This window comes from Bos taurus, chromosome 10, assembly GCF_002263795.3.
Source record: "Bos taurus isolate L1 Dominette 01449 registration number 42190680 breed Hereford chromosome 10, ARS-UCD2.0, whole genome shotgun sequence".
Classification (NCBI taxonomy): Eukaryota; Metazoa; Chordata; class Mammalia; order Artiodactyla; family Bovidae; genus Bos; species Bos taurus.
This window is the reverse complement of record NC_037337.1, coordinates 87,460,655-87,474,355: the sequence shown is the minus strand read 5'-3', so window position 1 is coordinate 87,474,355 and position 13,701 is coordinate 87,460,655. Positions and strand designations below refer to the sequence as shown.

The 13,701-nt window shown below is 40.6% G+C and overlaps 1 protein-coding gene across 11 annotated transcripts in view; it reads right to left on the bottom strand.

Annotated features, from left to right (window-relative positions):
* The window catches only part of GPATCH2L (G-patch domain containing 2 like), a 59,947-nt gene that overhangs the window by 45,019 nt on the left and 1,227 nt on the right, over positions 1–13,701 (bottom strand). For 10 of the 11 annotated variants that reach the window (XM_010809634.4, NM_001101912.2, NM_001435194.1 and 7 more), the window contains exon 2: positions 12,025–12,700. In XM_010809634.4, the coding sequence (XP_010807936.1) occupies positions 12,025–12,686 (662 nt within the window). In that variant the 5' untranslated portion in view covers positions 12,687–12,700. The remainder of the gene's footprint in view (positions 1–12,024; positions 12,701–13,701) is intronic. The other variant, XM_059890316.1, reaches the window with a different exon arrangement.

The window sequence follows — 13,701 nt, the reverse complement described above, 5'->3', positions numbered from 1 at the left end:
AAAATGAGATACTACCTCTGTTATCCACTTCACTATAGTTCTCTGAAGCTTAGTCAGGAAGACAGAAACTCAGCCTTGATTAATCATCAGAAAAAGTAACAAGATAAAGCCCACAAAGATGCCAGGCAGTAAAAATCTTGTCTTTTCCTAAAATGACAGCAACTCCTAGAGGCACCACGCCTCCTGCCTTTGCCTTGGGAGCTGTTCTGTGCTCCTTGTCTCACATGATTCTAATCTATAGAGAGTTTGCATATCAAAGTTTTCATTGAATATTTTGGGGCAGAAATGTATCAATCCTACAATACCTTATTCAAAAATATTCTATTGTAAACTGGGGCAATAAAAAGTCTCTAACAGAAGAAAGAGGAGGAAGGATTTCCCCCACTATTTCCCCTAAACTGTCACTCATTCACTTAGTAAGCATTTATTAAGTTTTACTTTATACCAGGCCTTGCTATAACCAGCACTAACACTAACAAGGAAGCAGGCCAACCACAATTTAAATCCATGTATTTTATTGAGAAAAAAAAAAACTTAGCCTAGTCTATGGAAGAAGAGTGTGAAAACACAGAAAGAAGAGTGCTTTCCAGTGAAGAAAATTCTCCAGTGAGGGTGGTGCAAGCTGAGAGTTTAACCTTATAATACTGAGAAAATCACCTCATATTAGAAGCCAGAAAGTATCTCAAAAATATTCATATGTGAGTAAAAATAGTAGTAATACCTCATACTTCTCTGGTTTTCACTGAAAAAAAAAAAAAATCCACAATTCAGCAGCATAGCCACTATTTAAAATAAGACCAAAAAAAAAAAAAAATTAAAGCCTAGATTTTTGGACGACCAATTAATTGTATTAATATTACCTACTTTTTACAAAATTGTTAGAAGAACAACCGAACCATATCCAACTGAAGTAACATAAATGTAAAGAAAGTCAACCTAACCAGCAGTTCCAAAGGCTTTCCTCTCTCAACATTTTATTATGGAGACGTCCAAGCAAACAAAAAAACTGAAAGCAGTTACCACTCACACGCTATCATCTAGATATTGCAATTAACATTTTGGTTTTTTTGTCTTGTCACACATCTGTCCGCCTATCCTTACCCAATCCTCTTGGTAATTCAAGGCACTCTGGGTAAACCAGATGACTGGGCATGCCATCCATTTTCAGAGGGGTAGATTATTACAGGAATCCAGCCTAATAAAATACTATTGATATTTCTCATCCACTTAAATTGTTAATTCCAGGGTAGAGTTACCTAAACATTGTAAATTTTGGTACAAGTTTTTAAACGCTTTCATCTGAACTGCTCCTCTTTCCAAGTTCTGAAAATGAATTGCCTGTCCTTTTCAGGAACAATTTTTAAAAGTATGGTTTTCAAATTAGGAAAAACTCTCCATTTTTAAATCACAATATTTTTATTCTATAGAAGAAATCAACGTTTTGGTCTTACTGAGTTTTCTACTATGAAAGTCATGCTTGTTGGTAAAAGCAGCGTCAATGAAGTAAAAACTCCATCTCAGTACCAGAAACACTGAGAGCAGTGGTTCTCAACTGGAGGTAATTTTGTCCCCCTTCTCCTATCTTCCCGCCCCACCCCAGCCCTTGGGATCACTGGACAATATTTGGGAAAAGCTTTTTTGTCAGGACTTGGAGGCAGGTAGAAGGAGCTGGTATTCTACTGGCATTTACCAAGCAGAGGCCAGGATGCCACTAACATCCTACAACGCACAAGACAGCCCTCACAACAGAGGGTCATCTGGCCTAGGACTGTCGGCAGCATCAGAGGTGAGAACCCGAATCTAGAGAGATGAATAAAGTGGAGGGATGAAGGGGATGGGACATCACAGTTTAGGAGGGAAACCACTTCGGAGGAGGGGCAGAGGTCAACATCTTATAGAAGAAACAATGTCATTCTGTTGCCAGGACTGGGTGAGGGCCTCAGTCTGAGGTCTAGCAGATCCCACAATGAGCAGGTAGCTGGACCTTCAGGCTAACTGGTCTGAAGAACTGAACTCCTCACAAGTTGTACAGGTCACCTTCCCAGCTTAGCCCAGACAGAAAGAATATCCTACAGCCATGGACAAGAAAGATCCAGGCTGGGAAAGAAGGAAATACCTCGCTTACCTCAATGTCCCCAATGCCTAATACAGCACCTGGCACACAACAGGCATTCAGTAAATGTTGCGCAAATGAAATGAACTCATTCAAATCAGCTCTGTTGCCTCTCCTTGTATGGCTTTTGTGTCATGTCACTGCACCTCTCTAATCCTATTTCCATGCACGTTAAAATGTGGATGGACTGTTCTGAGGGTGTGCTACGAGGATGTATCACGTACGTTATCATGTATGGAGTCTAGGATGTATCTGTGGAGTCTAGAGCTATTATACAAAGGCAAAGGATGAAAGACTCAAAGGCTACTTCTAGGGTGATAATTTTTGTATGTTTCCCAATAATATTATTTTAGAGGCTAATAGTAGTAGTAATTTCCTCACTGGTATTCTTATTAAAATAGTCATCTAAATTCAATGGGACTCTCAATTATACCTCAATCTAAAAATTCTGTAGGACTCAAATCTATTTTCACTTTGAATGGAAAATTAATATGTGACCTATGAAACCTAGCATTTTCCCCACACTGGGTTTCACCCAAGAGAGGGAGACACTGCTCTCAGCAGATATTAGACAAGTATCTCAAGAAGAGGTTTGGCACTTGAATTATTAGGAAAACTATTAATACAGAAAGCTACTATTCTGTATGACTCAGGGAACTCAAACTGGGGCTCTGTAACTACCTAGAGGGGTGGGCTGGGGAGGGACATAGTAGGGAGGTTCAAGAGGGAGGGGACATAGATACCTATGGCTGATTCATGTTGATGTTTGGCAGAAACCAACACAATATAGTAAAGCGATTATCCTTCAACTAAAAATAAACAAATCTAATTATAAAAAAGGTTACTATTACTTATTGATACCAATAACATCATTTACTGTGTTCTACTATAGAACCAACAAAGTACTAAGTGCTTTATATTCATTATTTCATTTCTTTTACCCTAAAAGTCTATGGGATAACTATGTCAACCTCATAGTACAGATGAAGGAATGTGGCTTGGAAAGATTGAGCAACTCATCCCACACTGCACAACAAGCATTAGAACCAGGCTAGTGTATCTCCACTCCAGTACTCTTGCCTGGCAAATCCCATGGACGGAGGAGCCTGGTAGGCTGCAGTCCATGGGGTTGCTAGGATTCAGACACCACTGAGTGACTTCACCTTCACTTTTCACTTTCATGCATTGGAGAAGGAAATGGCAACCCACTCCAGTGTTCTTGCCTGGAGAATCCCAGGGACGGGGGAGCCTCGTGGGGTGCTGTCTCTGGGGTCGCACAGAGTCGGACACGACTGAAGCAACTTAGCAGTAGCAGTGTATCTCCACAGCCCACTCACTGAATGGCCACTAAAACACAGGTGATGTAGAGTCATCTCATTTACTGAAAGTCAATTCAGGTTTATTCAGAACGTAATTATGAATTTCAGCACTTCTCATTTTCATTTACCTGAAAATGCAAACAGACTGACTGAACTAGGGAAAGAGTTTACTCTTTGCTTTTTGCTACTTAGAACATTCAGATACAGCTGAAATTCTACCTATATTTTGATGACTACAGCTTATAAGCTAAAAATGCATCATACATGCTGAATAGCATGAAAATGAATTACAAACTCAATTCAGAAAAGATCCTCTCTCCCTTTTGCTACATCTTAAAATTTAAAACATAAACAACCATTTTCAGTATACTGAAAATATAACAATGTATTCTCAGGAATCTACATCTTGCTTGCCTTTATAGTTCCTGAATGTCCTTTCTTTGAAATCAAAGTAAAAACATTCTCTTAGTAAGTTCTGGGGAAATAATTACTCTGAGAATATTATTCCTGAATTTAGCTTCATGCTAAGTAACGAAAATTTTCAGAAGACCAGTAGCCACCTGTGGTAACCAGACTCCCGCATGACTCCCAATGATGCCAGCCTTCTGGTATTTCACACCCTGGTTGGCCTGTGTAACCAACAGCACAGGCAAATCTCATGTCTGAGATCTGGGTACTTAAGGGAGAGCCTGCTCTCTCCCTCTCTCCTGCTCTCTCTCTCTCCTCCTCCTCTGTCAGACCATCTGCTCTATGGGAGGCCAACGACCATTTCTCAAGGATGCTAACAGCCCTGTAAGAGGGGCCCAAGAAAAGGAATTGAGACTCTCAATCCAGCAGACTATTAGGAAATGAGATCTACCAACAGCCCTGTGAGTGAGCATGGAAGTGGATTCCTCAGCCCCAGCTGACCCTTGAGACGACGAGAGCCCTTACCAACAGTGAAACTGCAGAAGAGACTCTGAACCAGAATCACACAGCTAAGCTGCTCCTAGATTCCTGACTTCAGATACTGCACTTGAAGCTGATGTTTTATAAAGCTACTAAGTTCTAGGGCAACTTTTTCTGTAGCAATAAACACAGCATCTTTATGAATTCTCCTTGCTTTCTAGCCCTAATGAGAAGCTTCTAACTTCGAGAAGTCAAATCTCTGAATTCCCACAACTAAGAGCTTGTTCTCTGACCTGTGCTGTTTAGTCACTCAGTTGTGACCCCATGGACTGTAGCCCTCCAGGTTCCTCTGTCCATAGGGATTCTCCAGGCAAGAACACTGGAGTGGATTGACATGCCCTCCTCCACGGGATCTTCCCAACCCAGGGATCAAACCCAGGTCTCCTGCACTGCAGACAGATTCTTTACCGTCTGACCCACCAGGGAAGCCTCTGACCTGAGAGCTTGCTAATTCTATCATATTCCTGACCACAGAAAACTGTAAATTTAGACCTGAATAAGAGTTCTTTATACCTGTCACCATTACAGTAAGGAGGTACAGAATTAGTGCTATCAGTTATACTCAAAAGTTGTATCAGCAACTTTACCACCTCGGTTTCTCACCCATTTAAATTATTAACCAAGTAGCTTAAGTAAGATGTATCTTTTACAACTAACTTTAAAAGAAATAAGCAGGATGGAGTTAATGGCTTACAGTATCATGCTAAAAAATAAGGGGCTTCATTTTAATTTTTATTAAATAATAAAAAATACATTAAAAAAAATTTTAATTGTCTTAGAATTTACAAAAACAGAAAGGTCACTCCTAGATCTATCACCTGAAACACCTTCCCTGGATTTCTCTTCCTTGAAGTGGTGTATTTGTAATCATATGTAATCAGAGTTCTGATTATGGAAGCACTCATGACTGAAGGACGGGTTTTTCAGAGAAGTATCTCCCACCAACTGCAAAATTATTCCCACAGTTAGTTATGAGAATGTGTAATGAAGGAGGTTATTTTTTCAGTTTCTTCAGATGGCACCAAGAAAGAAGGCAGCAATCTCTCCAGTTTCACAGGTCAATTAACACGGCCACTGCAATCAGGTATACTTCGTGGAGATAATGATTTCTGTCAGGATTTTGCTACTGAGCTATGGCAGTGACTTAGAGAAGTCCACCCCCTCCTTTTAAGGCTTAGTTAACAGATTCATCCTCAGCAAGACGAGATGCCTTTTCAGAGTAAGTTTTTAAAGAGCATGTATTTTGAGACTTGGAATACCTGAGAATGTCTTTCTGGTGCCTTCCCACTATCTTAGCTATACATAAAATTCAGGGTAGGGAGGGGAGAGGAGGAGGGGAGCAACCTTTCCCCCTCAAAATTCTACAGGCAAGTCTATTAGCCCCTGGCATAGAGTACTCTAGGGATGGACACCAACCTTATTTTCATCCCTTTGAAGATTTTCTTTGCAACTGTTCCACTCCCACCACCAAAGCAAAATGCAAAAATGTTGCTAGGATATGACTAGAGGTCTCTTTTCATTAGCTTTCCCTTTTAATCTATATGCTTAATTGTTCAACCCAGGAACATGCTCTCTCTTCAGTTAGATTTTTTAAATCATTCTTCTATCCCAATGGTTTGGTTTCTTCCTTGGGAGTAATCACATACCTGCAGACTAGGCCTCCATTCCTGTGCTCCAGATCTATCACCTTCTCTCTCATTTTTATCTCCTCTGTGCATTTTGGGAGGGCTTCCAAAGTTTTCCACATCATCAACTCAATTTTCTGCAGAATGAATTGTCCTTCATTGTAACATTACATTTCAAATCTCCCTACACTCTTTCCTCCCACACTTCTGGGTTGTCAAACAGCTATCTTTCTGTCCTTATGACTTTCTGCTCCTGTTTCAAAGTGATTAGACTTCCTTGCATCCTTATGAAGATTTTCTAAAATGTTCTTCCGGTTTTCACTAGCTGTCATTTTCAAAGATGTGTTCTTCCTCTGAACACTCAGGAGGGTGTGCCCTTCTTTTTATTCTGCAGAACCTGCTCAAAAGCCCCTTGCTGAGAATTAGTTTACCTACATTTTGGTATCTGCCAACAGAAGGGGTAGCTAAATTACTCCTGGTCCCATTCTCTACTCCCTTGGATACCGGTAACACACTCTTTTCACATCTACAACAAGCCAGGAAGATAGAGCCCCTGGCCTAATTCACCCATAGATTTTTATCTCATACAGCTACGCGGGAGATTGAGATGGGATCTTCTTCTGATCCTCACTGCCTGATTCTGACCCCATTCCAGGAGTCTGCAATAAATGAAGGTATATAAACACTACAGTCTCCAGAACGCACTGCTACTACGAGTGCTTTTTCCTTCTCTGTCTACGCCAACAGTAAACTACTCTTGGAGACTCTTATTTCCCAGGACTCAATATGCTATGACTGCCTCCTACTCCCAAACATATATACACACAGAAAACACTACAATTCCCTATCCGAGTACATTCTGGGAGTTACAACCTCCAGACAGAAAATCAAGAATACTGACTGGGAAGTTAACGGTGCAACAACACTCGAGCTAAAACTACAGCTGCCCAACTTCCTGACTGAACTGAACCCTGCCTTTCTGAACCAAGGGCAGACTATAGGGAGAGAATGCAGGGCCTCACTACCGACAGTCAGGGCGGGCTCAGCATGGCTGCGGGCTTCCTACTGCACTCTCCAGAGCAGGTCTATCAGCCTTGCAGTTTGACAAAATCTTGGCAATAAGTCAGCTTTAAGTCCTGGTCTCTGGCAATGTGACTTTGCAATGTTTCACATCTTCGTAAATATTTTAGGGGGTGGCTGAGGTTACTTATCAGATGCTTTTTAAGATGTGAAGTTATAATGATGTGAAGGAGACTGTGACAAAACAATTACAGAATCTCAGGGACCTTACAGATCATTCAGTTCAGCCTCTCCAACTCTACAATTCAGTAAGAGGTCATCAAGCCCAGGCTTGAAGTGATCTACCTGGTAAAACAACTCAATTTTTATGGAGATTTAATTTTCAGAATGCTGTATTTTATACTGAGGCAACACTTCACACTCTGCACTTTGTATCTATGGATTCTAGTTCCTTCCTCTAGAGTCACAGAATAATCAAAACATTTAAGAGACAGATCTTCAAATACAATAATGTAACATTAAATCCACCTCCCAAGTTGTTTTTTTTCCAGTTATTCCTTAGCATATAGCAGCAGAGCTTTGAATAAATCTATATAAGCACACTGTGCCAGCTATGCAATACCCTCAAATACGACGGTATAACCGCAACAATGGTAAATACCCTCTTGGTCAGCATCCTTATTTACAGAATGGAAAACAGAACATCCTCAACCTACCACATACAGTTTTTTCCACAGCTCCAGTAAACCCCTGATTAATGACCTCCACTTGCAAAGGAGGCTACTTACCTTAACCATGAAATAATGAATGCTATTGATCCAACAAGCTACTGCTATAGAGTGTTATTGATCACCCATCTTTGGTTAAAATGGTCCTCATTTAGCAATTTCACTGTTGCAAACACCTGGAGCAAAGCATGCTCATAATTAAAAAGAGTTTGGGAGAGTTAAAGTGAGAGGTGATGGACAGAGATCTCAGCTTTCCACCACTTATTCTTGCTTCTGAGCTATTATTTGTGTCAGAAGGGATATTGATTTTCTATAAAAATAAGAAAACAAGAGGCACCAAGGGGCCGCAGAAGGTCAGCTTGGGCTAGAGAAGGAGGGGGGAGGTTTAGCACTCTATCTCTGTCATTTGGCTTCCAAGAGAAGAGAATATTTTCTTTCCTGTGAGATTGGCTTCTAATACATCACCTTAGGAAGGCTCCTGACTGCAACTTCAGGCCACCACCAAACCAATTCACTTACGAAAGAAAAGAAGCTAAATTACATTCAAGGGGAACAAATGAATGATGTTAGTGAAGAATAAAGCAAAATTGGACTATGACTCACCTAATTAATAGTCACTGTACAGACAATTTGAATAAAGATCAGTAGAAAGTAATTTTACAAAAGAGTTGATCTATTCTAGAATGGAACACACATGGATAGAAAAATATTAAAATAATAATTGAGCTTTTTACATCATAACCACTTTCAGTCCCTCAGAACTCTTGAGGGATTGGTTGGTACAGAATTGAAGGAAGAACAGAAACAGAAAAGCAAAAAGAATTATAGGTTAAATTTAAAACTACTCTATGTTTGTAAGCAGAATAAATTTTAAGGAAAGTAGAAATAAAGTTCTCTGATTGAGACATAGATTTTCAAACTGAAAACATCTAATATATCCTTTTTAAAAGAACTATTTACTAAGCAAAGTACAGCTTAATGATCAACTTCATCCTAATAATTTTACAAACTGGATCGTATATTCTGCCAACCCTCAAAAACACTAATATCAAGTTCTACACTTTGATCTGTATGCAAAGTGGCACATCCAAGCAGATTTATGAAAGAGTAATAACCAAGAGAATTCTTAAGAGGATTTCTTTTAACGCAGAAAAAAGGTTGAAAAATTTTGACAGAATCAACTCATCAAGACAGTATAACATCTAAATCATGAACTACTGCCTACTTAAAACATATGCTAATGTTAGTCCTGTTTATAGGGTATATTTAATAATCTAAGGTAGAGATTTTGGTTCCAATTTACTATTGACAGGCAAAACATAACGTGCAGTCAAGGAATAACTAAGAATCACCATGAGACTTTCCTGGTGGTTCAGTAGTTAAGACTCTGCACTTTCACTGCAGGGGACACAGGATCCTGTTCAAGGAACTAAGATCCCACATGTCACACGGCATTGCCCCCCCCCCAAAAAAAAGAATCACCCTCCTTCCTCATAGAGTATATTTAGGGGGAAAAAATACAAAGCACATGTGCTTGTAACTAAGATGAATCAGCATCAGTCGAGGTGAGCTGAAGACTCCTAAATACATTCTGAAGAATTTTTCTCATTCTATGTCTGCTACTTCTCCACCCAATATTCCCTTAGCTACAAGGATTTTGGTGTCCACCAAAAAACTCTTGTTCTTTGAAAGAACTCTGAAGTTATGGGCCAGGAAGACAGCCCCAATGTGGGAACAGGTCTCCTCAATTTGAAAAGAGGAGAATTTCCTAAGAACCGCTGCCTACTTCAATTTACCCAAGCTTTCATATAACTAGATATGTATTATCACAATCTGACTATAATGTATGACAGATGTATCTGGGGTAAGAAGGACCTGGAAAGATTCAAGTGCCTCACTGCTAAGTTACAGGCTCTGTATCTGCAACCATACTTGGGCTGTGATCTTAGAGAAGACAGAGTTAACAGTCACACACACATACAATTAAGTCACAGTTTAACAAGAAATTCTGGGGAAGAAATACATATACCCAAAAATATCATTCCAAAAAGCAGTTTTTTTTTTAAAAAATTGTCATTCTTAATAGGAAGATGATTATTATTTGGTATGTAAGCTTGATATTGAAACAAACTTGAACACCTCAATTGAGGGTTTCACCATTATGAAAGGATACAAGTTAAGCATTTCTTGTCTGATTAAATATAGCATGATGAGAGGAAAAACAAAAGGGTTTATAATCCAAAATCATAAATTGGGTTAAAAGGCCCTAGAATATACAGCAGAGGAAAATCAGGAAAGCCAAATTATAAGCCTGCCAAGTCTGACTCTCTGCAACCCCAAGGACTATAGCCTACCAGGTTCCTCTGTCCATGGGATTTTCTAGCAAGAGTACTGGAGCAGGTTGCCATTCCCTTCTTCAGGGGATCCTCCCGACCCAGGGATCAAACCCGTGTCTCCTGCATCTCCTGCAGTGGCAGGGGTGTTCTTTACCACTGAGCCACCTGGGAAGCCCCACCTAGTTGCACAGCCTGGCAAACATAAAGTTAGTAAGAAAAAATTTTAAAGCTAGATTAAAAACCACCCATGAAAGGTACAGGCATACAGACCTGAACAGCTTTTCCTATTCCTGACAAAGTCTCACCTTGAAGTTCCTAAGATTTACGCTTTTGTTTTTCAGACAAATCTCAGAAGAAGCAAAACCCTAAGAAAGATCATCTGTTCTATTAGTTGTAAAAGTTAAGCTGAGACAGAAAAGTGCCATGGGAAAAGCAAGCTCAAAGAGCAATCAAACGCAGTGGTTACCTATGAGCTATGGAATTAGGTTTGATTCCCAGTTTTGCTACTAGATGACCTTGGGCAAATTATCTCCACACCCATAAGCTCTATTTCCTCGTCTATAAAATACAAACAGTGGCCCCTACCAGAGAGGGGAGTTGTGAACATTCAAAAAGAATATACGTTCTGCACAATAGTACAGGGCCTGGCACACAGTTAGTGCTTAATAAATGCTAACACTGTTAAGGGATTCCCTCATAGCTCAGTTGGTAAAGAATCTGCCTGCAATGCAGGAGACCCGGGTTCGATTCCTGGGTCGGGAAGATCCTCTGGAGAAGGAAATGGCAACCCACTCCAGTATTCTCGCCTGGAGAATCCCATGGACAGAGCAGCCTGGCAGACTACAGTCCATGGGATCACAAGAGTAGGACACAACTTAGCAACTAAACCACAATAGTAACAATAATACAGTGGTCCTCAGTTGGGAGTACTCAACCCTACGAGGGAGCACCCATGAAGGCATTTGTTTTGATACTATGAAGGGTGGTGGGAACTGTGTAGGATGCCAAACATGGGACATCCCTCTTCACAAAGAGCTGCCTCACCCAAAACACCAACAGCATCAGCATGGAGAAACAGACACCACACATTAATATTCATAACAATATTAAAGCATCAAGCTGGGGAGTATTGATGTTTCTAGGACTATCTATTTGAGATGTAAAAAATTTTAAAGTCACCCAAAACTACACTGACATTTTAAGCATGCACCCATCAGAAACAAATTTTGCTGGCTCAATGACATCTGGTGTAAGACTAATGGGATTCAGTACTGTTATTTTCAAAGTCTACCATGTGTTCTGACAACTTGAATGTCAGCCAATAAAATAAACTCAATACAGTTAAACTGAAAGAAGTAGAAAACACAAATAGAGCCCAGAAATATTACTATCTCAAGCCAGGATTCTTAATGGGTAAAGGCAGCTTACCAAGAACATTTACAAATTCCATATGCCTGGCACCAGCATTTTCTCTCCCATGAGCGCATGTGCACACACGCACGCACACACACACACACACACACACACACACACACACACACACAAATCTCTGCTGAGGCCCTGGTTCTAAAGAATAGTTATGTATGTATGAACTGTGTGGCATAAAGAGCAGCAAAATGTTTTTAAAATAAAACTCTCGGTTATGCATTTGAGGTACACATTTTAAATGACTTTCAGAAAACAAATGTGTTGCTATAAATATAGCCTTCTTGATATAGGGTGACAGGATCATTAAGCCAGAGATAAACACAACCTGACTGGTTAAAAGAAAGCTACAAAGTCAGTGTATCAGAGGCTGGTTTGAAAGAAAGTTGAAATCATCAAGACTGTGGATTTGTGCTTAATTTGTAAAATTAACCAGGAAAATCTTTTGACTTAGTAAGATCAAAATAGAATAGAATGGGAGTAGAATGGAAATAGAATGGGACATCTCACCATTCTGACATGTTCTCATCAGAGCCCTGTTTTTGTTCATCTGCTTCACACTCCATCCTTTCTTTCCTTCCCGTTTTGCTTAGGAAAGTCCTGTTTTCTGCTGATTCACACAACCCGTGACCTGATGAGGTCCAGGGAGTATTCTCCTTCCAGCGGGACAGACGCTGCTTCTTGGCCGACTTGAACCTGCAGCCTCTCTCGTAGCTCCAATCTGACACCTTGAGCTTCTGCTGAAGGCTGGCGGCCACCTCTGACGTCACTCGCTTCACCTTACGCCGGCGCCTGAGCGGTCGACAGGGTGCATTTTCAGTAAAGGAGTCAGATTCATGCCAAGAATGCTGCTTACTTTTAACAATGGCGTTGAGAGCTGGATGCCGTTTAACTACCATTGTGTCATCAGAGTCACTGAAATTGGTGACCGGGGCCATTTCTCGACAGTCCTTGAGAGCCTCATCCAGACTGGACTCAGAGGCCTCACTGTAGCAGCAGGTATGCTCTGCCAGGTGAGTGAAGTCTGAACGGCGTTTCCGGCCTCTCCGTTTGCGAAGCTGCCGCCTCTGCTGCCGCGGGCTCAGGGCCATCTCCTCCCAGAGCTCACCAAGCTTATTCTGCTCAGATGTCTGCTCCAAGGCTGAGGCTAAGTCATGAACCAGCTCATCCATGAGGCCACATCTACCTAAAGGAGGTTCAGAAGAAAAGAAAACAAGAGAAAGACTCAATAGGATCTGTTGCTTTAGGATAATTTTTTAAATAGATCGCGGCACTGCAGAGTCCACTCCATCTACAGAAAATTCACCTGCGTTCACCTGGCTACACTTAAGATTCTATTCCTATCATCCATGCACTGTTAAGTCACTAAAAATAGGTGTCTGGCCCTTGTCAAATGCCTATTGCCGTCATGTTCTTGAGCACAAAAACTCAAAATACTCACCAGATGACAAATGGGTTATTAGTAAAAATAAGCAAACTCAGGGGAGTTATCGCTCCCTTTTCCCAATTAAACTTGCTCAACAAAATTACCTGATGATGAGATCTAAAAGGTTTAGAGAATGTCTCTTTAGACAGGAGCAGAAAAACACTCCACTTCAAAATCACAGATGAAAAAGACTGTTCTACAGTCTTGGGTCACTAAGAAGAAGTGTTCTGGCAGGAACAGAAAAACAACCTAGTGACGCCCTTACAGAGGGCTGCCTGCAGCTCTGGTGATCCGGGAATTTGTAGTGACGCAGGTTTGTGCTGTGCCCGGGAAAAAAAAGGACAGTTTGCACCCACTCTGGTTCCAGCTACCACCCAGAGGCTATGAAGCAAAGAGCTTTAAAGAGTATGTCATAAACTTGTGAATAATTAGCAACTTTTAAGTTCTTCTTCACTCTCCTTCAGAAAATAAAGTGAGCATCCAAATTCTGTGCTTCGGTGCCAGACAATCACACAGAAACAGGATATAACTGAGGCTGAAATGACAATATGTGGAGTCTCTAAGATTTCTAGGTAACAGCTTTCCAAAATTTCCTATTTTTCAACTCATTATTGTCAAACCATCATACTTCAGGGATCACTTCAGAGGCAAACCTTCCAGAGGCAGAGAGCAGGAGGAACAATTTTCAAAATGCCTTTTTTAAAAGGGAAATGTGTAATATACTTCGTACACCTAATTAAATACATGTTAAACTAGCACTT